This window comes from Hipposideros armiger, unplaced genomic scaffold, assembly GCF_001890085.2.
Source record: "Hipposideros armiger isolate ML-2016 unplaced genomic scaffold, ASM189008v1 scaffold_29, whole genome shotgun sequence".
NCBI lineage: Eukaryota > Metazoa > Chordata > Mammalia > Chiroptera > Hipposideridae > Hipposideros > Hipposideros armiger.
The window spans coordinates 6,400,474-6,428,175 of NW_017731379.1; the positions used below are offsets into that span (position 1 = coordinate 6,400,474).

The 27,702-nt window shown below is 48.3% G+C and overlaps 1 protein-coding gene across 6 annotated transcripts in view; it reads right to left on the reverse strand.

Moving 5' to 3' along the window:
- HNF1B (HNF1 homeobox B) overlaps positions 1–24,172 on the reverse strand; it is a 50,752-nt gene extending 26,580 nt beyond the window's left edge. For 2 of the 6 annotated variants that reach the window (XM_019636778.1, XM_019636780.1), the window contains exons 1-4: positions 23,645–24,172; positions 18,930–19,129; positions 14,687–14,873; positions 12,973–13,208 (exon numbers count right to left, since the gene is read on the reverse strand). In XM_019636778.1, the coding sequence (XP_019492323.1) occupies positions 12,973–13,208; positions 14,687–14,873; positions 18,930–19,129; positions 23,645–23,988 (967 nt within the window). In that variant the 5' untranslated portion in view covers positions 23,989–24,172. Of the gene's footprint in view, positions 1–12,972; positions 13,209–14,686; positions 14,952–18,929; positions 19,130–22,446; positions 22,744–23,644 lie in introns of those variants that run through there. The other 4 variants (XM_019636775.1, XM_019636777.1, XM_019636774.1 and 1 more) reach the window with 4 other exon arrangements.
- Between the last annotated feature and the right edge of the window lie 3,530 nt (positions 24,173–27,702).

The following is a 27,702-nucleotide window of genomic DNA, read 5'->3' on the forward strand; positions in this document are numbered from 1 at the left end:
ACTGACTGTGCACCTGTGTTCAAAGACAGGCAGCAAATGCCTTATAGGAGGACCCCAGAGGGGAGCTGCTCAGCATGTAATTAACCACAAAGGCTTCTCAGAAACCTGTGCTTCAGAGGCCAGAATCACATAGAGCCCCTGGTACCTAATCCAGCTCTCTAAGAACTTCAAAAAGCAGCTGAGGCCCCAATCCCACAACTCCAGAAATCAACAAGACACCCGCATCTAGATGCTTTAAGCTAATACTCTTTCTTTATCTCTCTGATTGACTGATGATTCTAGGCATGTCAGTCAGCTTCTGGGCCTTGGCATTTTTGTCTATAAAATGGGCATGCAGACCTCCCTTCCTCAGAAGCCAGAATAATGAATGAATAAAATAAAGTTCCAGAAGCACTGGGTTCTCCTGGGAGAGAAAATGCTGGGCAAACAGAAGAGTAATGCCAGCCCAGAAAGCATGACCAGAATTGCTCTTTTAGTAAGAAGAGAAGAGGGAGGTGGGGCCTCCTGGCCAATAAGAGGCTCAGCGTGCCCAGTGTGGCCTTCGGCTCTGAAGCCTGGGGTAGGGGCGAGGGGGGCCTTTCCTTGGGGTCTGTGAGTTGCACCCAGAATCTGGTGGGATGCCTTTCACCCTTGACATTTCAAAGCCAATCTCCCATCCCTGATAATGCAGGAATGTTCTGGCTGGTGGATCTCTGCCAGCGCGAGTGAGCGAGCGTCCCAGCCACCAACAGAGTAAACATTACTCAACTGGCCAGGGCTCTGTCACACGCATTCTTCCCCTGTGTTCCTAACCTCATGCAGAGCGCAGCCCAACCCTATTCGGTCTGGAAACTGGGAATTTAAACTCAAGTATGAGGGATTGTGCGAAGGAGAAAACTCTTCCAAAAGGAAACAACCATGCCCATCAATCATGGCGTAGACAGAGCTGTCCTTCCTAGGAAGCCAAAACATAGGGCTGGGAAGGGACCAGGAGGCAACAAGGCCCGTTTTGCATCCTTAGAAATCCACTCCCTTTTTTTCCAAAGAGGAGTCACTTTCTCGAGGAGAGAGGCAGAGACATACATGATTCAGTCTGGTGAACTTCTGAGACACTCATTTGGGATTAAAGAATGTGAACCATCCCTCGACTTGAAACTGGGAACTCCAGAAATGAAGGCTTTAAATGAATTAGTATTGCTGCCTCAGTTTCCTCTTTGGTAACACGGGACTGTTGTCAGTTCTTATTGATATTACCTCCTCTGTGGGGATAAAGATGAATGTTTGCAAAGAATTTAGGAGATTAAAAATCTGAAAGCCTGGGAAGAAAAAGCTGATGTAAGATGAAAGCAATTTAAACACTGGTCTGGCTTCAATTCCAGATCCCTTTCTACCTGAGGTGGCCTAGTTAGGAGTCCAATTCATAAGAGGAGAAACACAGACAGGCCTGTGGGGACGGTAAACATTCTTGAACTCAAGGAGTAAAAGTTGAGTGATACTTAAGGGAAGCCCACAAACTGGTTTTCTTATAAAAATCAAAGCAAATGTAACCAAGAAAAGAAAGAAAAAGTCTCCCATCAAAAGCATCTTGGCTGAGAACAGAAGCTAATGTACATGGTGCACCTGAGAAAATTGCACACGTGGAGAGGTAGAAGGGACACAAACTTTGCTTGTCCTCCCCACATGCTCCACCAGCCATGAGCCTGGTCCTTACCAGAGAGCTGGTTTCTGCAGGCAAACATCAGATGGTTTGCAAGGAACACTTCGGCCTAGAGACCGAGGCTGCAGGGGCAAGAAACCAGGCCGGCGCTCAAGAATTTGAGCAGTCCTCTCTGTGAGTGTTTTACACAGTCTGCTTCTCAGTGTGTCATAGATGCCCATTTGACAGAGTGGAAAGCTGGGGTTTGAAGAAGAGGAGGTCATTTTCACTTCCTCTTGCTAAGGACCTCCCAGCATGTCAGTGGTATTTTGAAGCTGACCCTTCGTCCCCTTCCCCTTAAGTCCCAAATATATTGACTCCAGATACAGAGCCTTCCATCATGACCCACCAATAGTTTGAAATGATTTTCTTTGTTTACTTGTTTCTTGGCTGTATCTCTTATTGGAATACAAGCCCAGTGAGAGCAGAGCCTTGTCTATTTTACGTATTGTCTCCTCAGCATCTTGCACAGAGCTCAGCCTGTGCTAGGTTCTCTCAAGTATTTGTTGAATAAGTAACTGATGGATAAATGCCCTACACACTTCATCTCTGACGAAGGGCTCGACACTCCCTTCACCTTCAGTCTGCTGAGTTGAGCAGTGGAGAACTGATAGTGGCATACATTGATCCTCTAAAGCTCCCAGTTTTTCTGAGGTTAGAGGGAGGCATACACTTTTAAGGAGGAATAGGGGGAGTAAGAGAGAAAGAGAAAGAGAGAATAAAATATAATCACAATGAAGAAACAGTGTTGGCACATTTGGGCAATTTTGTGCTTGAAGATATGAGGTGGGTGCGTTGAGGAGTAAGTATTCCTTTTCACACCTGAGATTTTGGACAGTGCTTTATTTAGTGTAAAGAGGGGCCATGGGATTCCTGCGAGGAACCCACCCATTCTCTACTTCTTGAGGCCTAAGCGTAGCACCCATTACCGAGGATGCCGTAAGGGGGATGGAAATGGGTACTCCCATTAGCACAGGCTTACCTTTTCGAAAGGTTTTGGGTTGCAGGTGGAAACCCCAAATTTAGACTCACCCTGTTAGAACCCAGTTTGAGGCCCATTGGGTTGATTTTGGGATAAGGAGGGTCAATTAATGAGGATTTACTGTGGCAACATGAGTAACTTAAATGCCTTTTTCTCCAGAGGAATCTAGAGTAAAACTAAGAAGGGTTAATGGTGGACATCATTAGGCCTAAAAGCTGTGGGGACAGACTGAGAGCCGTGCTGCAGCCTGACTCCTGGGGTCTCTTTTCTGAGAGGCTGCCTTTGCGGGCAGGGCTAATGTGGCTGCAACAAAGGCCTCTAGGCTTGGCTGACCGGGAGAGTGGTGATGCTTCTTGTGGGTCTGGGCAATGGGGGGAGGCTATAAAGCCATCAGCAGACTGAGCCACTGGGTATCCACACAAAAGTTAGGTCCTATAAACAGACATCTGTATTGTGACTAAAGAGCTAATAAAATTGCCTTAGAAAAGAGAGGTTTTCCACTGCGACCTATTCATGAGCAGGACCCTACTGGGAGGTGACACTGAGGGAGAAGACCCTTTGAGGCCTGGCAAGTGTCAGAGCTGCCTGGTTATGGGGGTTTGCCTGGCCAGACCCCGGCCTCTTCATCACCGTCACTGAGGGCAGCGCCATCGACATCATTATTGCCATCATCATCACCATCACCATGACAGATAGCCACTGATCACCAGCTCATGGACGCTGGTCCCAGGGAGCACAAGGTGTTGGGCACTAAGACTTTGGAAGGTGGATGATTACTGGCTTCCATTGAACAGGAGCGCCAGTTAAGTGCTCAGGGACGCACCCCCCCACACCCCACCCCCCGCCCCCTGAACTGGTGGCTGCCTAGAGCTGGGCAGTTTCCTTTCTGTCTCCCCAAATGACTGATTTGCAAAAGGTCCAGTGCCGTTTCTAGACCCTGAGTTCACTCGGTAGAGACGCAGGAAGAGTTTTCCTAGCTCCTTTCCTACACAAGAGATGATAAAAGAAACTAATCTAGTAGAACATAAAACAAACTAATAGAACTAAACGAGTAAACTCAATTACCAGGCCATTAGGGAGAAATAATAATAATATGTTCTTCAGCAACTTCCCGGTAGCACTGAATGTTGAGGGTTTTGTTTTCTTTTTTAGAGCTGTATACTTTGGTTAAGCAGTACTAATGGAGGTACAGCTGATAACAGTGTTTCTAGAAAATGGAAAACTATGCTTTAAGTAATAATACATATACATGTATATTATGTAAAATGAAACTAATTCCATGCTCAGTTTAACTCTAAATCTGAATAACAAACAGATTGTGAAACAGGGGGTTTATACTTTAAACTTCTGGACAGGGAGCCCTCTATAATAGATACCTCCATCCCACAAATATTAATATATGGAATGGCTGCCATATGCCAGGCACAGGGCTGTGGGCTGGAGACACAGTGGTGAAAAAAGCCAGCTTGGCCTTAGATGTCGCTACCACCCATAACTCTACCATCTGGAACGCATGCACAGGGAGCTAGATTTTGAGAGACTTCAGTGGCTACTTTCTTCACGGTGAAAGTAAGTCTTACTGGGCTTCTCTTTCTTTGACAGGTAGGGATGCAAACCCGATACGTCACCAGGAATCTCAAGAAAAAGGAAAAGGCTCTATTTGTAAAACATCTTGAGACAAAGTAGGCACCTATTTTGTGCCCACCGTGCAAGCTGATGTCACCCAAATGGGAGATATGGTGCAGAGGTTTTCTGCCTTCACTGGGCAAGAACTCATTGGATTTCATTGCCAAGCCCGTCCAACAGGTGCCAACCAGGAACAGGCGCCCTGCAGTGGGCATGGGCAAGCAAGCTGCCACTCAAAGGCCCTGAAAGTGTTAACTTCCAGCAGTTATAGGTGTCTCCTTTATACCCATTATAAATCTGTTTATTGTGACTGGCCCCACCTAATCTGCTGGTGCTGTAAAGCTCTAATGGTCCCTAATAAAGGTGGAAGGCTTCTAACAGCACGCAGTTCTTGAAATGGGGGAGGATTGAGGGAGAACAGGAGGTGGAGAGAGAGAGAGATGATGAGCTTAACAATAAAATATCACAATGGCAAACCTCCCTCTGCTACTTCAAGCAGCACAGTCCTGGGCCCCAAGAGCTGATGCTACACGCAGTCTCCAAATAATAGCCTATCAGAGCTGAACGGTCCCACACCTTCATTTGCCAGAATCCTCCAAAAGTGACTTGTCCAAGGCCTCCTCTGTACTTCAGTGGTTCAGGTCTCCTGAATCCTAGTCCAGCAGCCCTCACCCCAGCTGCCTCAGGGGCCAGCTGGATAATTTTCCTAGTTCAGGGGCCATCAGGATAATTGTCAAACCCTTCAGAACCCTCTTGCTCCATCTAGCCTAGTGATGTCCAGCCCAGACTGTACATCCAAATCTCTTAGAGAGTTTGTTGACACTTCACATGCCCGACCCCCCTATCCCAAATTCTGATTCTAAAAGGTGTGGGTGGGGGAGCCATGGGTATTTTTAATGAGCTCCCCAAATGCCTTTTACATGGCCTGGGCAGGAGAGTTGAGAACCACGGATCGGGCTAATCTTTGGGCTTCATTGTTTCTGATAGCTCAAAGAATAAGCAGCGTTCATGAAAAGGGAAACTCTTCCAGGGAGAAACTGCAAACCACACCCAGGTCAAGAACCCAGGAAGATCCAAAGCACTTCCTCTCGCAGTACCCTGAGAGTTCCTGAGTCAACCCAATAACAGCTTCCTTGGCAGGCACTGTGCTTGGCGCTGGACACATTTCATCATATTTTTAAGCCTTACAACATCCCAAAGGAGGTAGATATCGTGACCCCCATATTATAGATGAAGAAACTGAGGCTCAAAGAGGCGCGATGTCACTTGTGTGAGGCCACACCGCCAGAGAGTGACAAACCACAATTCAAACCCAAGCCTGTTTCGGGTTCTACACCTTGCTACCCAGACACACCTGTCTGAGTGTGGTCCTGACAAGGGTCTGCCTGTAACCACCTTGCCTGGGGGTAGGGGTCAGGGGTGGGGGGTGGGGTGGGGATATAGACTTCCCTGGGGAAAATCATTAAATGCTAAAGATCATCTGCATAGTGTTCCTCCAACTTGGGAAGGCCATGCCCAGTACTTGTCCTGAGAAACTTGGCTCTTGACCTTCTGAAAGCATTAGAGAAACAGCCTCACTGGTCAACTCCTCAGTGGCTAAACTCACACAGGTGTACTTTCGTAGGAGCTGCTGAAGCCAGAGCAGAGGAAATGGAAAGGCGTCTAAGGAAAGACATGGTCACAGGCTGAGGGAAGGGCCTTCTGAGGCTTCCTGTGCTCACTACAAGGGTTGCGTCCACCCTCCCCTTCTTACTGCTCTTTGCCTGAAGTTTGGGGGAGCTTCCCTCCTAAGAACAAAGGCCATTAAGTATCTCAGGTTTAGCCTCTATAAGGAAAGTACCCCCACCCCAATTGGCAGGTTACCAGGGCTAATTACTAACAAGCAGGGAAATACTCACTTAGACCTCCTTTAATTAAAGGAGAAAAATGCCCTATTAGGTATAGGGAATTCAGGGTCACCTTATGAACCTGACCTCCCGCTACATGGTCACGAGCCCACGGTCCCCCACTACAATCCCCGGTGCTTCGCAGGTTTCTTCTCTCACTGTTTAGTGCATTTGCACTAAATGCCTTGGCACTGGAGATGCCTAATGGATGTCACAGAGCAGCCCCTGGAAGAATGAGAAACCGCCTCAAACTCCAAGTGTTACAAGAAGCTAGCCTGAGATTGCTACCAACACCAAGATGAGTATCTAGTTGGAAATACTCAAATTTTCTAAAAATCAGACTGAAAGAAAGCTCCAAGAGGGAAAAACAAAACAAACAAGGCTCTTCAAGGAATTAGTAATAGCTACCATTTATGAGAGTCTGCTACATCCAGGGCTAATACATATATTATCTTATGAATCCTTCCAGCACCTGCACGAGTGGGTGTCCCCGCTTTATGCACTGAGAAACTGAGGCTCAGAGATCCCAGAGACTTGCTTAGAGTCACACAGCTAATAAGTGGCCAGGTTGAGACTGAAATTCAGATCTGCCTCTATAGCCTCTATGATTTTGTTGTTACGCCCTCTGGATTTATAAAAGCATTTCTCCAGAGTATCTTCAGTGTATATTAAATGTCGAGGTTGTTGCTGGTCGGGCATCTGTGTTACGGCTTGAGCACTTGGATTTTTAGAAGCTCCCTAGTTGATTTTAAAGTTTAGTAAGGTTTAGAGTGGGGGGTTGCAAACTGTGGTCCATGGGCCAAAGCACCCTGTTTTTGTATGGCATGAGCTCAGAATGGTTTTTACATTTTTAAATGGTTGGAAAGAAATAAAAAGTAGACTATTTTATGATATGTGAAAATTATAGAAAATTTAAATTTCAGCCTCCATAAATAAAGTTTTACTGGAAGGCAGCCACGTTCATTTGTTTACATATGGTCCATGGATGATTTTACTCTACAAAGGCAGAGTCGAGTAGTTGTGAGAAGAGACAGTATGGCCTGAAAACCCTAAAATATTTACTATCTGACTCTTTACAGAAAAAGTTTGCCAACTCCTATGCTAGAGTTCTTATGAACAGCTAGGATGATGACCATAATTGAATGCTTCATTTGATTTTATTTTGGGTAGAGGCATAAGGCCAGATCTTGTGCCTTCCCATCGAGCAATTCGCTTCCAAGACCCTTGCACACATTTCTGCCTCTCTCAGCACCTTTGGTGTTTAATTCTCTCCAAGTTCCTGTCAGTTCTCATCAAACTTTCAACAAACAAATTCCAAGGGCACTTCTCCCATTACCTACAGGCCAGGGGTATGTGCTTGCAGGCACTTCCTTCCTCCTCGGAGCTGACTGGAGGCAACAAGGAGTCCTTGAATCCTCTAAGGGTCCTTCAGGGGGATTAGGCATGGCCAATAGGCTGCCTACAGTGATAGGACTCCAGTATCTCCTGGCCCCTTTGTGCAGAGGCCCGGAGCCCCGCCAGCTCAGCAGCCGGGTTTCTTTGTATGCAGGCCAGGGTTGGTCCCCTATCAGAGGAAGGCTGCTAACAGAATGCTCTGAAGGCCAGGACTCTTAATCTCACTAATATCCTGATTGTCTTCCCCAAGCTAGTGGCAGCCCATAGGGGTGATACCGCAAGATAAAAGGACCTTTAAATTTAACAGATAAAATGGCAGTCAGATAAAAGTCCCTATGAAGGAGAATGTTGGGGCCATGTCCACCACTGAACTCCAAGTCAGTACAAAGGTTTCCTAAAATAGCAGACATTTCAAGGCAGGATATGTTTCTCATCTGAACTGAAATAATCTGCTAATTTAGGGACAATGGAGCTTATTTACTATGGGGACGTTTGCTGCGGAGATGAATATTTTTACAACTGCCCCCATAAAACCCCTCCCCTTGTCTGCTGCCCAGGGAGGGGGCGGGGTTCCAGAGGTGAGCTGAGGTGCCTGCACTGTCTAAGAAGCTCCATTAAGTTGTTAAGACATTTAGTGCCCCAGACAGTGCCGGCTGCAAGGGCAGTTCAAATCCCCACCCAGATGGGGATGGGGTCATGAAGGAGGGGGCTTTGATTTCTTCCCTGGACGTGGCACAGAATCCACCTTGGTCAGGGGCAACAGCTGGGTGGCGGGGGAGGGAAGCAGTAAACTAGCCAGACTGGGAGACCCCCATCTTACCCACCCCCTTGGCCATGCTCGCCCAAAGCCTTTTTGTCACTCAGTATGGAGCAGTGAGAACGTGGGAGAAGAGCCTATGGGAGGGAAGAGAGAGAGAGAGAGAGAGAGAGAGAGTTGGTTTTCATGCCTGAAAAGTTCTTAGCGTCAGTATAAAGAAAAGAGAGATGGACAGTGTATAACAACAGCTCAAACCCTGTCTCTGCCACTTACTAACTATATGAACTTGGGTAAATTCTTTACATTCTAGCCATCTCGCTTTCCTGGATTGTAAAATGGGGATAAGGATACAGATGGTTTTACCCATCAAGGTCGTTGTCAGGATGAAAGAAGATGATGCCGGCAGGGGCTCAGCCCAGGGCCTGGTGCCCAGGAAGCGCTCAATCAACACTGTTACAGCTGTTACGATTTACATTTAGTTACAACCCTGCCATTGTGGGCACTTTTGAGATTTCCCTGAGTCCTGTGGATTTCAGCATCAGGGAAAACAATAGCAACACACAGATATCCTAGCCCAGAATTTGGTTTGTCTAAGACCCTGGGTTAGATTCCTGCAGGCAACTTGGGCGATGTGACAGGGCATGAAGGGGAGGCAGGATGCTCTGGTTTTCAAGCTCTGATCTGACTGACCATCAGGGCAATCAAGTCCCCTGGCCTCGGAGAGAGAGGACTAGAGCTCAAAGGGAGGGAGGGGTAAGCAGCCCCAGAAATGAACATCTCCTCTTAGGTAAAGAGGCTGTGGCTCGGGGTAGCTGAAAGCGGCCCAGAAGGGCTTCCGCTTGCCTCTGTGTCTCACTTTCTTTCCAGGAGACTGAGCCCTAACCTTCATCTTGAAAGGTGATACAAGAGTGAGGACATTATGTGTAGAGTAAATGAAGGCTGATGAAGACCTTCTGCCCCTCCCTGGCTGTCTCAAGGCAGCCAGGTAAGCGTGCTGAAGGTGGCCAGGTGAGTTTGCTGCCAATTGGAGCAAAGGGTACAGTGATCAAGGCCACCATAGATCACGCAGCCGGATCCCATGGCTTGGGCCAAGGCTAGTCCAGCTTCCATCCCGCGCCAACTTCCTCCTCCTCCTCGAGCCGATCAATATGAGCACCAGTCTCCAACCAGTCCTTTTCCTTGCCACAGCCCTGCTGCTCTCTGACCTTTTGGGGGCCTTTCCCTTGATTCTGCTCCAGAATGGAGGTAGGGGCCATCACTCCAGGCCTGCTCAATGGCCTCAGAATGGGCTGTCACGGGGCCTATAACCAGGGACAGCTCCTGCTGGCGAGAGTTGGAATGGGGGGGTGGTGCAGATAAAGGTTTTCCAGCCTGAAGATAAATGGCTGCCTGCAGCCTGCTACAGTAACTGCAGGCCCCCAAGAAGAGCAAACAAAGGGTGCCCCTGTGGCACTCACTGGAAAGATGAAGGCCCATCAGCGGCAGCCAGGCTGGTTCAAAGCCCCAACTTAATTGTCAATTAAGCATGCATAAGGGAGACAAAGCCATGACAACCCTGGGCTGCATGCTGATGTGTGATTGTAAAGCCAGGAGGGGCAACGCTGAAAACAGCTGATTCTGCTGACAGTGTGTTTGTCGGGCACCTTGTAACCAATCAGCTGCTGACAGAGGCAAAGTGCCCCTCCTGCCACTCCTATTGTGCAGGACATTCCAGGACCAGGGTCACACCGTGGTCATCGTGGGCAAGTGGGCCACGACGCACTAAGCGTGGCTGGGAGGGAAGGGGCTCAGTTAGCAAAGGGATGCTCTCCTCTCCAAGAAGCAGCTTCAAGGGAAAGATTTATCTCTATAAGGTGCCTCCAGTGCTCCTGGCTCAGATGCTGGGGTTTGGAGGGGAGGGAATGTGGGATAGGAGGACTGGAGACTTTTCTCCCCAGCTCAGCCCTAGAGGTGCTGACTCTGGATGTTGGTTTCTCCTTGGCCACCACAGAGCCTTCTTTATATTCTGCATCCAGTTACTTTGGGGCTGATTAGAGACCAAGAGACCTTACCTTGGTCATGGGGACCATGATGGGAAGTGCACCATGAAACTCTGCAGACCAAAGCCTTCCCTGAGCACTGGGCTCCAGCCTGCTGTCTTCCTAGCCCCAGGCGCATTCCAGAAAAGCCCTGTCATGGCTCATGTGTCGCCTACCCTAGTAGGCTCAGAGGGGGACACAGGCACTGATCCCAGCATCCTGTACCCCAGCCACCAGCCCAGGGGCCACCTGAGCTTCCAGTTCCAGGGCCAGGACACATCTCACTGCCTCTTAGGAATAAGGCTCCAGTATGTGAAACTTAAAAGGAAATAGCTTTCTGCCTGTCATTTTTTTCCACTGCCACTTGTTTAGTCCTCTGTGATAATGATAATAGTTACGGTTTATTGGGATAGATGGTGTTTACACATTCTCTCATTTAACTTTCACATGGACCCGAGGAGGTAGGTACTATTTCTCCATTTTACAGACAGGAATTCAGACTCCGAGAAGTTATGTGAATCGGCCACGCTGTAGTTATGAGAATTAACCTGGCTGGTTAGAACCAGGTTAAAAACTAAGTCCAGAGAATCCAGTCCCCAGAAGTGGACAAGGACTAACTTGATGACCCTTAAGTGAAAATTAAGACAGAGGAAAAAGCAGCCACTGAAAATATACAGTGTCCCACAATTATGGTTCCATAAATAGCAGCCTTTCTTGAGGGCCAAAGTCCCCAAACATGACCTCAATCCCCAGCTGGATCTGGGGACTCCACGCTGGTGTGATGTCTTCCAACCACATAATAAGCTCACAAGGACAGGAATGTGTGTGTTAGTCACCAGAAGCATGATGCTGGGACTTGGTACGTACTCAGTGTGTACCTGTGCTGTGGAAATTCAGCGTGGGATTCAGCAGGCCTGAGCTCCAGTCCCTGTTCTGCCCATCAGTCTGTGTCGCTTTGGCGAGTCACTACCTCTTTCTGGGCCTCAGTTTCCTTCTTTAAAGTCCCTTCGAGTCCTAACATCCCATGACTTCTGAGGACCCCAGAGAGTCTACTTCCAGTGGGATGTGCCTTCTCAAACTAATCAGAGGGGTCTCTGGGCTGCCCAGTTTCCAGGACCTGCTGCCATCCCTCCAGTCCCAGCTCTCTGGGCCTCCTGTCAGTACACAGGATGCCTAAGCTAATGACCCTGTGGTGACCTCACCACAACCCCAGCTTGTCAGAAAGCTGCTGGGCCTTTGTTTGGCTTGCAGGCTCCCTGACTTTGGTGTGGAGATCACAAGTCCCAGCACAATAGCCATTGTCTTCTCAATAATGCCCCTTGCCCCAGCCACGCCCCCTGCAGCTCCCAGCTCCAGCTCCATGGATCATTGCAGGCAACAAGTGCTCTAGTCCTGCTCAGTGCGGACCACAAGCCATTTGCCACTGCCCTCTGAGCCCTGCTTTGGATTTCCATAAGAGGACTAAGTTCCTCTGCAATCAGGCCAGTGTTGGTCTGGGAGCCTCTCAAGACTAGCCAAAATTTCTCCCCCTGTGGACAAACCCTTCCCTTCTGGGGGAGCAGGGCCCAGAGAAGCTCTGAGCCCTGGCCCAGGCTTCATGCTGGACAGTTGCAAGCTCCCAGAGACCCTTGAAGAGATCAAGCTACGGGAGGGCACAGCGTGGAACAAACGCTTGGCTCGCGCCCAGCTGGTGGTTCTGAGCCTGTCCCCCACGACACTTAGGTCGGCTCCAGATTTCAGGCCTCTCCAAGCAGAAGGGCGACCAGTAGACAAGGGAGAAACAGGTTTCAGAACCACCCCCGAGTTAGAAATGGTGCTTGGCTCTTCCTTTTGCAAGCCCTTCCCCAGAGCAGACAGGAGACCATGACACACTGTCTATGCAGCCACCAAGCCGGCCTCAATAAGCAGACCCATTTTGGGAAGCCAGCTTTCCTGGAAGAACTAAGCCCCAGGGGGAGAAGCGCTCATCCCAGCCTACGCCTGATGCACACATATACAGGTGTTTTCCCACAATGAAGATGTGGAATTCCATCTTGATAAGCACCTTCCACCGCCCCCACCAGAGACATTCTAATCCAGGCCGGGGCCTGGCACACAGTACATACTCAATCGGTTTTGGCCAATTCAGCCCTGCAAAGATTTCAAGTGACTGACTCTGCCCTCACTTTGGCAAAGCACAGAAGCCAACAAGCAGAGGCCGCCCATGGAGTGGCCCTTCCCCAGAGGACCCTGGGCTCCTCCTACTGGAGCTGGACAGAGCACTGAGGTGGGCTATGCACAGGGGTGAAGGAGGCAACTCCTCTGCCTGCATGTTGGACCTGGCTTACCAACAAGGTAGCCTCCTCGGACTAATCTGATGGCAGCACTGACCCGCTGAGTCAGCAGCCACAGAGGGAGAAGAAAGCGGACTAGAGAAGAATGGGCCAAAGGGCTCCCTGGAGGCCGAGGAAGGACTCAGAAGAAAGACCCCAGTCACACACTATTTTCACAAGAATATTCTGTCAACAGGTGGGGGCAGGCACTTGGACCACCCCAAAGCATTTCCGTCTCTGAGAAATCTTGAGCCAGATAAGACCCCTGAGAGAAGCAGGCTGGTCGGGTAGCCGAGGCAATGGGGCCTGGGGCCTGCTTACCTGGCAGCTTGTTTGGAGGAGACGTGCTGGGCTGGTGGTGGGGGGAGCCGTGGGTGAGCAGCTGGTTCAGGCTGTGCGTCTGGTTGGAGCTGTAGGCGTCCATGGCCAGCTTTTGTCTGAATGCTTCCTCTTTCCTGCGGTTTGCAAACCAGTTATAGACCCGGACCTCAGTGACCAGGTTGGAGCCCAGGCCGTGGGCTTTGGAGGGAGAGACACCGCGCTGCAAACATTCTGCCCTGAGAATGAACAGAGGGGAGATGGTGAGCAAGGGCGGCCAGGAGGAGGACAGCTGTGCTTGGCCCCAAACATACAATCACAGGGGTCTTGGATGGGAGTGTAAAAAGGCCCAGCAGAGAGTTGGGAGCCTGGAGAAAATGTTTGTCTGGAGAAAACATCACCCGTGTAGTTCTCTGATGAGATGACTACAGCGGGACTGAGCACACATACCAAGCAAGCTCTGCTGCCTAGAAGTCAGAGGCTTAGGCTCTGATGTGGCTCCAGCAGGAAGAGACCAAGCTGGGGACAGGCAATTCAGGAGGAAGGCCCACAACGGGCCTCCTGACACTCCCTTATGTTACTACTCTTCTCAACCTACAAAAGGCAAGCTCTCCCTCGGCTGTCTAAGTCCCTTCATAGCACTCTAAAGGACATCTGTCTTTTGGGGGCCAGATGCCCCAAAAGCATGCCTGAAAAGCCAGATCGCTTCTCCATACTGCAGGAATTCCCCACAAAGGGCAAGCTGGGTGAGGTATAAAGGAGGGCATACAGAGATGGCTGGTCTCTGGTTTTATCAATTGCTGATGAACCCCCAATTCCAGGGGTCAGAGAGATTCTTAAGACACCACTGGATGCTGGCACGGGGACAGGGTACAGCCTGAGGACTCTGTGACATGTACAGCTGATCGCTTTGCCTCCCCACTTTCTGGCCTGACCTCACCGACCACATCCTTCCAAGGCCAGAGCCAGGACAGTGCAGAAACAGAGAGAGAGAGAGAGAACCCACAGGTCTCGGCCAGAGCAAAGAGCAGATTTTTTTAGGCAGTCACTGTTGAAATCAGGGGGGATGGAGCAGGAATGACGCGAAAAGATATCTCAAGGATTTCTAATAGTTCTCTATAAAATTACATGTAGTTGTTAAGATACAAAGAGAACTCTAATCAGTGTGGTCAGAGTGGGCTGAACAGATCCAACCCCTCTAGCTCTCCTGCCAACTTTCCTTTTGGACCAATAGGTGTATAACAATTAGTTGAGGCCAGGGCCAGTCTGTGTCAGGGATATCTTTTCCCTGGTTTATATGAAGGTTTAAATAACAGGATTCTCATTTCATTGGCATCATATTTTAGATTAGCACTCTCCGGCGTATCTTCCCTGGAATAATAGTTCACAGGGATATGCCCCAGAAAAAAAAAAAGGATTCCACAGTTAACAACCAAGTCAACAAAGCTGAGTGGGTTTCTTGACTGCAGGACTTTTCAGAGCCTTTCATATATTAATGTATGTCATGCCTCCCAAAAAGGAAGTATGCATATGATGTTCCTCACATTTATATATTAACAAATGGAAAAATTAGGGTTCTGTGGAGCACACTTTGGGAAACCCTGGCTTAGCCACCCTTATCTAGGTAGCTAGTATTTCTAAGATCCCAGGACTGAGGGGTTGGATCTCAGGTCCATGTGTGTGCCCACCTGCTCGGGTGAGCTTCTGGTGGTGTTACCTGTTGCACTCCTCCACTAAGGCCTCCCTCTCTTCCTTGCTGGGGTTCTTTTGCCGGTCATAGGCCTGGTACAAGATTTGCTGGGATGCGGGCCCCCATTTGAACCGGTTGCGACGCATCTTCTTGTTGGCGGGCTCAGAGCAGGCATCGTCGGACTGCCCAGGCCCCTGGCTCTGTTGACTGAACTCTGGAAAGAGAAACAGCAGCTGATCCTGACTGCTTTTGTCTGTCATATTTCCAGAACTCTGGACTGTCTGGTTGAATTCTGAAAAGAGAAAGGAGTAGATTTGATAGGGTCTGTAGCCTTCACTCGGCAGACAGACAGATAGACGAACAAACACACTTCCAATCTCCTCCCTTAAGCTTTGCAATCTGCTGTTATTGCATAGGAGGGTGCAGGGGGAGGCTCAGGATAGGTTCACCTCACTGCCCACCTCAGTTCACTCCACCAAAGCCACCCCTTTCCTTTCTTTGAAGGAGCTCAAATGTGGCCGACCATTGTTTTAAGAGCAATTTATTATTTATTTTTTTTCCATGGGCTCACTGGCCTCAGACATGAAGCAACACTCTGTCTCCTGAACTCTTGTATTTTGATGTCAAGCGGATGAGCTCAACCAAGTCTCAGGTCTAGGGAGAAACTACTCAAAGGTAGTAACAATTTGCAGTTAGACAAAATATTCAGAGACTGAAAATAGCTCTCTCCACCCCTTCTCTCTCTTCATATATTCTAGGTATCTACATTGTGATGTTATGCTCTTAGAAAAACCCCAAACCCCAAACCTTTGGACCACAGCTTTGAAGTAATATAGCTGGAGCTTTGTATTAGAAAGAGCAGAAGCTCTTTAGACCTCAGATAATTTCAAAGGCAATGGTGTGTGGTGTGTGTGTGTCCAGGGGTCCATTTATGAGGGAAAGGTCTTATAGACCCACTTGCACATTTTAAACATGGCAAATGGAGATGACAGCAAACATAGGACTCTTCTAGGAATGGCATTTAATAAGTTGGAGAAAGATAAGTGCAGATGGAATGATGCTCCCTGTCCGTCCAGTCCCAGGACCCAGGTATATCACGACCCTCAGTACATTTTAGTCGAATGAATGTAAAAGGATGGCAGCTTGCCTGGTGATGATACCCTAGCCTATATGGTTTAAGTGAGATTTAATATTTACTTATGGAAGAAGAGAGCTTTGTTGTTCTCTTCCTCACCTCTGCACGAAGCAGGGTTCATCAGGGTGATTGATTCCATTTTACAGATGACTAAGCTTAGAGGCCAAGCACCCTGCTGAGCAAGGATACATAACAGATTCATTTCCTAACGGCTGGCCTCCATGTTCTGGACCTTGATGTTTTTATTTCTCGGTTCCTAAAGTCACTCCCACAGGTCTCAGAGACAACTGGATCCAAAATCCTCAAGGTTTAAAGTCAGGCCACTACTTAATGCTTGAATCCCCTCTAGCACACTCCACCTCGAGTCTATGTACCTCCAGCAATGGGGAACTTACTACCGATCAAGGGATTCATTTCCATTTTGGTCCATTACAAGGAGCAGTGGGCCCCTAACCCACTTGGACCCCAGCTGCTGGTGGTATAGGGCTCTGTTTCACCAGGTGCTGACTGTCCAAGTCAATAGCGGTCTTCCTGGTTGATGGACTGCACATGTCACTGGGTCCCCCTTTTATTTGGGTCCCACCTACTTTGAGGATTCTCAAGCCACTTAGGGCTCTGTTTTCACTGGCTCCCAACAACTCCTTTAGATGCCTGGGAGAGTCTCTGCCAAATTTACTGGCAGGGAAGTCATGGACTCAATGAGATAATATAGGGCCCCAGACAAGTTACTTAAATTCCAAGTCTCTCATCTTCCCCATCTGTGGAATGGGACTGGGTGGAAACCTAAGGGTCCCGACATTAGAACATCTTTAGAACATCTACGCCTCATCAGGAAGACGATGATGACCCAAATTCCTATGGCTTTTATTCTTTTCAAAATGCTTTCACACCTCCTATATTATTTGGTATTCATAGCAGCAATCTAATTGCAGTTAGTTTAGGGACAATCAGAGGGGCAGAGAGAAGTTCCTTGCTCAGCAGGGTTCTGTCTCAGTGTCTTCTCTCCTCCTGTGGGCTTGTGGAATAACTATGACTAAGAGCCAAAGCAAGTCTGGATAAGCCCAAGGACCTGGTATTAATCTGAGGTTCTTCACTTGATGTGAACAGATGTCACAACAGTTAACTTTTATTGACCCTTTTCTGTGGTGAAGTGCTGAACAAAGTCCTCTAAATGGGCCCCTTCATCTAATTCTCTCTCCATGCACCAAGTATTGCTATCTGTGTCCCTCTTTTATTTATCTTGCCTAATTTTATCCCATGATTGTGTGTGTTATATTCATCTGTCAGATTTTGGTTCAAATGTCACCTCTTCTAGGAAGCCCTCCATGATGTCTCCAGGCAGTTTAGCAATTCCTCTGCAGCCTCTTGTATATACCTTTATAACAGCCTTTAGAAAGCAGTTGTCATTATTTGTTCAGACATTTCATCCCTTCATTAGGTTGTAAGTCTCTGGAGAAAAGAACCTATGTGTCCTTTACTAAAGCCAGGCACAGTGCTTGGCACCTGGTTAGGTGCTCATATAATATTTACAGGATGAAGAAATGTTTCTTCAGCTTTATGTCTCATGTGACTTTGAACAATGATGACAATTTTTAAAAATCCCTTGCAGAGTCTATCATAAAATTTTGAAAAATGTTCCTTCTCAAGTATCTTGAGAAAGTTTCTGGGACTTCTTGTCTTTTTAGAAGCTTCCAGTTGGCCTTTCCTGCCTCCCTCTCCTTTCTGAGGGAACTTGCATGGAACATAGGGAGGCAGCTCAAACTAAAGATGTCGAGTGGGCCTCTGGATTCGAGTAAGGGCAGGTTCCAAGGGTTCTCTGGCCTTTGGAGGCTGTGGCTCCTGATAATGGACTTTTCAGGAATTAGACAGAGTTGCTTCATGTCAGAAACACAAATTCTTACAGACCTAGTCATGGGTGGTGGATCAACCCAAAGCCTCACCCCCCCACCCCCACCCCTCCATGCTGTAAGGAGGTCTCACTTTGCTTCTTCTAATCTATCCATTTTAATGCTTCTAACAAAAGAGCCAACGACCACAATATGAGATGAATACCTAAAAATACCATGAAGGCCTTTCCAGCCCATGGACATTGAGACAATAAATGCTGAAACAATCACTTCTGAGCAGTGTGTGATAGAAAACAAAAGTGATTTTTAAAAGCGGCCATCTAGTGAGAGGGGGAAAAACCCAACCCAGAAAGTGATGGAAACTAATATCTTGTCAAAGACAGAGAAGCCCATAGCCCAGAGGACAGGGTGCTGAAGAGTGAAAATTCATACAAAATTTTCCTAGGAAAAGGGCGGAATCCAAATAATTAAATATAATGTAAAAGTATCGTTTCCTAAAATAAAAACAGTATGTCACTCATACTCTTGACATTCAAATGAAGTACAAACTTCCCTAGACTTCAAAACAAGAATTTCTCGGTATTACTGAATGGAAGAAATCTTGGGACAGAAAGGAAATTTGGGGATAGGAATAGGAATGACAAGAATTGATTAGTCAGAGTGCCAAAGGCAGACACTTTTATTGTATCCTGCCTTAGCCAGAAGTAGCTTCTTCTTTAGTCAGGGTCACAAGCTGAGGACCCCAAACTCTACCAGTTTTGGTAAAGTAAGCACCTTTAATTGCTTCAGAACTTAGTCACTTGCCCCTCCCCAAAATAACAGCGTCAGGTTCTGAATATATCTACAGAGGGTGCCAAAAAGAATAAGAAAGGAAAAAACTGTATTAAAATGGTAATACTCAATATACACCGATAAAAAAAAGATGAATACAAGTCATGTGTATACATTTTTCTTTTTTGGCACCCCCGGTATTTATACATGTTACCTGCTTGGTTTCAAAGAGAAGGATGTTGGAAGCAAAGACCAAAACATTCAAGGTACATTGCACACACTGAAAGATTTGTCAAAACACCTGGTGGGGTCGTAAGAAACTGTGGAAGAAGAAAATGATATAAGCCAATCCATTGTACAGCAACTGTGAAGGCCAAATCCACATGCCAGATTCCTTATATTTCCCAGGTGCCACACAGGCCTTCTTGATGAAGGGGAAACTGAGGCATCCCACAGGGGTCAGGGTTAGGGCAAAGGTCATTCCAGGCTGAGGCAGAGGCAGAATTAAAACACTTACGTCGAAGGATCTCCCGTTGCTTTCGGACGTACCAGGTGTACAGGGCGGCACGCTTCTGGGTCTTCATAGGGGTGCCCTTGTTGAGATGCTGGGAGAGGTGTGACTGGTTCAGACCAGTGACATCAACCACCTCCCTCTGGGGGATGTTGTGTTGCTGCATGTAGCCTTTGATCATTTTGGCAGCCCTCCATGGGTCCTCACTAGACAAATAAATAGACGGTTAGGATGCTGGTGGAATATACCTGGGGATAAATAGTCTCTTTCTAGGGGTTTTACCTAAACTCTGTGCAAAACTCTGATCTTCACCTGTTTTTCTACTTGTCCAAGCTACATCCTTGGGAGGGCTATGAGACCAAAATAGAGCCTAAATAAAAGAGAAAATGAAAGCTCCTATGTAGTATACTCCACCCCTTTCATCTGAGATTAGGAGAGGAAATATGAAGAAGACTTCCTATCTTCAGAAATGGGAAAGTACTACCAGCACTCTCTCGTTCAGCAGGAAGAAAAGTTCCTATTTTATCGTGTGTTCCTTCATTTTCTTGTAATGAGAGAGAGACTTTAACGACAGGAGGCTCACTGAAAAGTGGAGGCCATTAGCTTGGGGCTGGGCTGGCTGATCCCAAAATGATGGGAATAGCATTAGTTTCTAACTTCACCTAGACTTCTCCCACACTGGTCTCCTTCTAAACAGGTGGCTCAGTTGCTTGTCTTATAAAACAGGAGTAAAACACATATGTCTACCTCCTGAGACACAAAGAGGACTTCTTAGCCAAATGTTAAATGATTTCCAGGATTTTAGAAGTTTTAAGAAGTACAATGATATTCTTTCCTGGGACTGAAGAATCACTCCACTGAAGTGAGGCAAGTAACATTAAAAACAAAACAACAAAATCAACCACACAAAAACAGCTACACCTCCAAAATAAAACCTAATGGGGATGAATAATTTCAATTTCTGGATAAGATATGAACGATCCCCAATGCCTTGTTTTCCTGTATTCTTACATTTCTGCTCTAACAGGGTAAGAGTATCTGGAAGGCAATGTTTCTCCTAAATTTCAAGCTTGAGATAAGAACTTGCTTCTACTTTTCATTTCTCATAAACTCAGGTGTGCATAGTTTCTTTAGAACAGTGTATTATGCCTTTGGAGTTTATTTATTTAATATGTTTTCAATTTTGTTAGTATTATTTCTTGCTTGTTAAAGAGGTGACTTAAAACTGAGATGTCATTTAAAACAAAAAAATAATGAAAATAAGGCACAGTGTAGAACAAAAGTATTAAAGAAGCAATATATCCACACATACTGTTTGTTTAATGCAGGTACATATTTAACTGAAAAATAACTGTATGTTAAGGTATATAATAGCCTGATAGAACATGAAAAAAATTAGGGGAAAAATTAGTTTCATATGAAACAATTTTAAAAATGGTGCAAAGCAGAAGGGAAAAGGTAAAAACAGATAGTGTCATAAATTAAATAACCAATTTATTTCCAAATGGTGCCTATAATATGGCAAATAAAATAAATTTTGTTTAATGAATTAAAAACCTAGTAACTGAGATATTTTGTAAGCATTTGAATAACTGATTAGCAATTCCTTGATATTAAATTCATGAGAACACAGGCTTTGATAGAAATGTTTTTGAGAAATGCAAACTTTTAAGATTACTTATATATAAGTTAACAAATTTCTCAAGTATTTATAAAGGTACTTTCAAGTAATACAATATAATGAAGTAACAACAAGAACAAAAAATGAGAAAATGCATTCATTTCAAACATGGAGAATTCACCTAGAGTTAAGAGAAAAATAATGTACCATTTTGGACATACCAGTAGAACCATCAGAGATCATTTAAAAGCTTATTTCCGGCGAATATTTCCACAGATATTTTAAGAGTGGAAAAACACTTTCAACAGATTCAAACGATAGCTTCTAAAGTTAGAAAGAGTATTTGAATTTTAAAAGTTAATAGTACTTTAACAGATTCTTTGGCTGTTTTTGTTTTGCTTAAATTGTTTTTTTACCTGTGTTCATTTTGTGTGTCTAAGAAACCTAGCAAAATAGTGTAATGTTCTAAGAGCTAGGGGTTCTGTGGAAAGAGTGAATTAGCTTAACAATTGGGAAGGTTAAAAAACCCCCCAAAAAACCTAGGAAAACCTTACAAACTATAGCAAACCTTTAAGCCTGCATTAAAGGGCTAGAGTTGGAGGTAAGATGGCGTAGTTACCTTTATAGCTCTGACCCCAGAATGTACACATATTCACCGGGGAGAGCCTGGTGAACTGGTTACTTTTTAAAAACTGAAAATACAGCTCATGTTCAGGGGTTCCCAACCCCGATAAGGACACGGATCCGGAGAAGCTCGCACGGCCATTGTGCTCCGAGAGCAGGTGTCAAACGCGGGACCTGGGGGCCCGCACAGTCCGCCCAGCACGCTCCTTTTCAAACAATGCCTTCGCGGCCCACGACCAGAAACGCCCTGAACCCCAGCACAGCTGGCGGCGCGCTGGTTAAGAAGCCTTAACTCCTGCTTCTTTGCAAGGAGTCACTTTCCAAACGCTACCCGGCGCGCCAGCCTGGAGGCCCGCGAGTGAGGCCGGCTGGACCTGGAGCCGGGGACCCGGCAGTCCGCAGTCCCCCACCTTCCCTTCTCATCTTTCTCTTCTAGGAGGTATAAAGAGCTTCCAAGCGCTCCCCAAAGTGACTTTTCCTGTTCTTTTATTTCCGCCTTAGGGAAACAACGTGGGCCAAAAAAGGGAGTGCGTGTGTCTGGCGTCCAGGAGCCAACTGTGCAGTGACCTGGGAACCGCTAGCGATTTCTTGAAAAATTACTTTAATCAAGTCTGACCACTCCCGAAGGTGGGAGAAGGAAAGCAGCACCCGCTTGGAGAGGGGAGAACACGCTTGGGTTCTGTCCTGCATCTCCACCCCGGCGAGGGTCTCGGGCCCCCTAGCCTCGCTCCCCTCTCAGCTGGAGCCAGGGCTTTGCAGAGGGTTAGAAGGCTGAAGTCCAGGACCCATGGCCAGGCCCGGCTCTCCGCGGTCCTGGCCTGCCGGTGTCGGCGGCCCCGGGGCTGCCTTGGGGGCCTTGGCCGCAGCGCCCGCAGCGCGGTGCGTGTGAGCTGGGAGCCGCGAAGCAACCCTGCATCCGCGGTTTGATTTCCTTCCCCCGCGAAGCCGCGTTTACAACTTCACCAATGAATAACCCGCCTCTCTTTTCAACCTAATCACAACTCTTTGTGTATCTTTCTGTTGATGATTTATAGAAATAAATTAATAACACCCTAACTCCACGTGCTGCAGCTTATGTTACATTTCTGCGGCGTTCAGCCCCGCGCGGGGCTAGGTGCCGAGGGGCGCCTTCGGTCGCCCTGGGCTTCCCACGTCTTCCTAGAGTCCGGCTACAAAGCAGGCGCCAGCGGCCGGGCGAATGGGCCTTAGTTCGCCAAGCCGCCCTGGCGTCTCAGTTGCTCCTTCTCACCCCTTTCTCTCCCCTTCCTGCACACGAACCTCGGAAGGGGAGAAACCGCCGCCACGCAGGGAAACGAGAGAAGAACCTCAAACCTACGAACTTTAGCAAAGTAGTTTTGTGGGGGAAAATCTAGAAGTCCTCTGATTATCTTTGCTAGAGAGTAAGCTGCCAGGTCCCCCCAGATCGCAAATTCAAATGCAAGGTCATATCCCATCCCAAACTGCCGCTGCGAGCGTGCAACCGAGGCTGCCCGAGTCCAGGACGCGACTTTAGTCCTGGTCCTGCCTTGAAACAGCGTCGCTGAAGTGTCCGAGGCCACGCGAGGGGTTAGATCCTAAAGCGGAGTGGCCGGGAGCTACGTGCGGTCAAAGGGAACCGCTCCACTCCTTGAATAATTAGTAACCAGCTGTCAAAGCCCTAGGTCGGTTGAGGAGGCCCAGCAAACGATCCCGAACCGGGAGATAAACTACCGGCCAGCCGCCTGAATTCCCAGGGACGCCGGGTGTCAGCAGAAAGATCCAGAAACGCCCTCCTTTCTCAGGTTGTGACCAGATCCGCCGTGAACTGGGGTTTTACCCGCATTTACTCCTCTCTTGCATAGATATGTGGTTTCTTTTGCTCCGTGCGGGTTCACCCTGACCCTATAACATGCAAACATTTCCCTTTGCAAATCTACACCTTTTTTTTGGCGGGGGTGGGGGGGATTCCGGATAATCCTGGGGCCTTTCTTGGGCGCTGCAGATAGGAGTGCCCACCTGAGAACTTGTCCCTCAGGTCCCGGGCCTGGGTGCCGCCCGTCCCTCTGCAAAGAACAGCAGGACACTGTGCCCTAGGTCGGCCTGCGTTTTCCCAAGCCAGAGAGGAGGCGCCCGGGAGAAATGCGCCTGGGACTTGTGCGGCCCGAGCCTCTGCTCCTGGGAAACCACTGATGTTTCGCGGTACCTTCTCGCACCTTCAGCTGTGTGGGCAAACCTCCAGGGAAAGGGCTCCGCAGCTCGGGTGCTAACCAGGCCCAGCCCCAGCTCAGCCGGGAGGGGGCCTCGGGCCCCGGGCATTGGCCTGGGCAAGCGGAGGTGAAGCCTCAGGCTCGGGGCTGTCTGGCTGAGGGACTGGGAGGGGTCCAGGTGTTGGGAGAGAAGCGGAGCGCCCCCCGGGGGACTACAGTGGTGGGAAACAGGCACAAGGCCCAGGGCTCAAGGGTCTCGGCGCGCACTCCCCAACGCGGACCGCACTTACCTGAGCATCCGGTCCACCTCCGCCCGCTGCTCCGCCGCCTCCTCGGTGTTGAGCGCTTGCAGCTCCTTGAGGATGGGAGGAGTGTCATAGTCGTCCCCGTCCTCGGAGCCCTCGTCTCCGGACAAGCGGCCCTTGGCGTGGCCATTCGTGAGAGTATGGAAGACCGGCTTGGTGTCGGGTTCGGCCCCGCTCCCGGGGGACAGGGGCAGGGTCTCCAGCTTCACCCCGAAACTCGGGGATGGCAGCAACTCCTCCAAGGCCTGGACAAGCACCTCCTTGGTGACCCCGGAGCTCAGCAGGGCGCTCAGGAGTTCTTGCTGGAGCGACGTGAGCTTGGACACCATTTTCCACAGACAGAAAAAGAAGGGGGTGTGTGGGTGCGAGAGAAGAGGGTGGTGGGGAGTTTCACAAGAGAACCCCAAGTCCAGGAAGCCCCCCACCCTTCAGCCTCCAGACACCTGTTACTCCCCGGGGTCCCGGAGTCTCCTCCGAGAAGTCAGAAAACTTCTAACTTGCCATGATCGCCACCATTAGGCCATATAAGATATGCAAATTAGTGGGGAGGGCCCGGCTTTCGGCAAGATGCAAATGGTTGTGGGGTGGGGGGAAAACCGAGAGAGAGGGAGAGTTTGAGGGACAGACGTGGAGAGCTGGAGAGTCGGGCGGGAGCGGGGCTTGCGAGGGTCCATTGTACTCACGCTGAGGGCTGGAGACCTACGTGTACTGGTTCTGTTTATCAGCCAAACTTTAGCTGACCTTTGGACTTGTTAAGCAAAGTAGCTTGCAGCCTAGTGTGGAAGACTCCGGGGCTTTTCCACCGGCCGCGGTCCGGCTTTAGTCTGGAGAGAAGAAACTGCATTTCGGGGGTTCAGGTGAGAGCTGGAGGAAGTTGGGGTGTTCTTGAAAGAAGGAGATGGAGGCGCATGGGGAAGCAGGGACTCCAAGGTGTCCCGACCGACTCAGGCGGTGGGCCAGGAGAGCCAGCGGGCGGAGGAGATACCGACCGCTTGAGAACGGATGCCGAGACCTGGAGAAAGTGGGGGGTGTTAGGCGGGGTGAGGGCGGATTACCGTTTAGTTCTACCTGGGTTACCACTCTGCTGACCCCAGGCCCTCACCAGCCAGGTCTGGCGGTTTGGATTTGCGGAACTGCGGGCTCCGAGAGCGTAGGCGAACGGGAAGCAGGCCGGGAGAACCCTTGGAAGGAGGTGCAGACTAAGTTATAGCTGGGGGAGTAGCCAAAGTTGAGCTCCCCCAGCTGCCGGGTGACCCCAGCCGGGGAGCCGGACGCCTGGAACATGCTCCCCTGTTTAAACCCAGAAAATCAAAGAGCCTCCGCTTTCGGGGCAACACTAGGATTGCGGAGCCTCCTTTGCAGTAAAAGCAAAGCTTGGCCTGCAGCTGGATGGACAGTCAGAACCACGTGTTCCCCCGACCCCTGGCCCACCTACTGATTTCTGGTTTATTTGCAACTCCAGGACGCAAGCGGTTCCTGGGGTCAGGGACCGCGCTCTGCAGCCGTGAGGTCACGGAGACAACGGCGGAAGAAGGCGCAAATTGAGAAGGGGCCCACAAAGCCACTGAGAAAAAGAAGTTTTTCCCCCACCAGGGCCGAGCCAGGAAGGAAGCCGGGAACCTTTCAGTACTATAGGAGTTTCACGTGCATCTCCCTGAGGCGCGGAGAGGAGAGGAAGGAGGCCTGAGGCGCACCTGCAGGCTGGAACCTGACCTGCAAAAGACAGAGGAAAGGGCATTTTAGGTTCCTCCGCTCACAGACCCATAGCTCCCGGGCCAACACACACCCCGTCCCCCTTTCTAAGCCACACTTTCCTCGTCCGTAAAATACTGATCCCTACAGCGCGGCGGGGAGGAGACTTATATGCATTGAATGAGACCACTTGTGAAACTCCTTAGTCTAATAATAGCGTTCACACTTTGCAGTCTGGGAAGGCAGGAAATCAGTTCCCAGTAGTAAAATCTAGCTCCTCTGGAGGCTTAGGGTTCTCAAAATCAGGCAGATCTAGCGCTGGGGTTGGAGGTACTGGGAGATGAGGGACAAAAATTAGGAATCTGCAGGGAACTGGCAAAGGAGCTTCTAAGCAAATTCTCCTACTTTTCTCACCTTTAAAAGATCATTAGAAGGAAGCTGGGGTTAGTTTCGGGAAGACAGGAATTTCAGTGTGGAGGAAGGAGGATCAGCAGCTCTCAATCTGCTTGACTCAGAATCAAACGTTCCAGGTACATGAGGGCTGATACTCCAGGGATGACTGATTCAAGGCAGTTTGTTGAGGAGCTAGGCTGCCTCTTATAAATATAGAATCTGCTAGTGATGCTTGGGCCGCCTGTGCTGGGAGCCAGAAAAAAAGGGTTGTGTGATGGAGCCCTGGGAAGATTTGTGCTGTCTCAGTCTTTTCCCCTAGGAATAAGTTCATGGAAATGAGGGCCCTTCGTGTCACCTATTGTGTTCTAGTTTGTTGTAACATATGGCAGGTCCTTGCCACTCAACAATTCAGCACACTGAGAGAACATTCTCTGCCTACCCAGCTCCCCTCAACCAGGATAATGAAGTGTTGAGAGTAAATGTCCCTGGAGAACAATCTTTTTTTCTCTGTCTCTCACTTGCTATCATGATAGAAGCAGTCAAGTGTAATGAAGATCAGTTTCTGTGTTTCGCTGGGAAAACCCATTAAAAAACCAGCAATCACTTCCCTTTTAACAACAAAGCTTTGATTTGTAGTTCCAACGGCTGTGTGCCCAGCCTGACGCTCACGCTTCCTTATCTTTCAAAATTCAGGTGTGAGTAAACCCATTCTACCCCCTCCCTCCAAGCAAATGCTGTGTATGTATAGGAAGTTTCACAGAGTACAGGGAAACTTCCTATGAGTGTCCAGGTATGTCGTGCAGGTGATCTATTTATATCCAGCAGCTTCCTATAACCCTCCTGCCCAGATCTACCTTGTATATGCCACTTAGTGCAATATGGGTGCTCACCAAGTGACTGCAACTATAGATCTGTGAACAGATCCAATACCTGCCCCCTTCATATGGAAATTTGAAAAGGAAAGGCCAGCAGACTGACAACCTTCAGGATATGAGTCCAAAATGCTAAGTGAATTATTTCATGAAACCCTTCGGTTAAACCTCCCCCAAATAGAGGAAGCAAGAATAAAGTGGAAATACTCTTTGTTTATGTTTCACATAGGATAAAATGGTGGTGGACTAATATAGTAGCCCCCATTTTAAAGATGGGAAAATAGGACAGGACATTTGAAGGAGGTGGCTTGGAGCCATTGGAGCAAGTTAATGGAAGGGCTGAGACTGGGGCTCAGGACTTTTGAACGGGTCTTTAGGATGAAAGAGAAAGGACTCCAGCTTTTACTGCTTTGGGAGATGGGAAGTTGAAAGGGGGGCGGGAGGGTCTATGAGGGAGAAGTGGAGGATTCACAGCGGAGAAGAGAGGGTAGATGTTGGAATCAAACAGACCTAAATTTTGGTCTCAGATATGCTTACCCAGCTGTGTGACTTGGGCACTTTACATGATCTTGCTGACCCTCGGTTTCCTCATGTGGAAAATGATAATAATACTCTGTGTTTTTGTGAAGATTAAATAAGTAACTGCAGGCTCCTGGAGTATGACAGGCTTTTACATGTTTAGAAAGAAGAAACACCTCATGAAAACACACCAAGTGAGGCAGCTGATCTCTTTGGGCTCTTTGATTCCCATCTTGTATTTTTAAGACTTACTGAATTTGAAGAGACCATATTAGGTCCTTCTACTCAAAAAATGAATCTGCAGTTCAAATCCCAAGATGTTCTATGGGAGATGCAGTCCCTGGTATAATTTGAAAATCAGTTAGCTCATCACTCTACAAAGGTTTTCAAAGCATCATCTTGGAAATTTCACAAAATGGCAAACATGATTCCTGGGGACTCACCTCTCCTGTAACTTTGCAGCATAACTGATATTCCTTCTTTTTTGTGTGCAAACAGTCTTCCCCCTACTTTCCATGGTTACCCTGCTTTGCTTACAGCAGGGAGAGCCTGATCTTCCCCATCCTC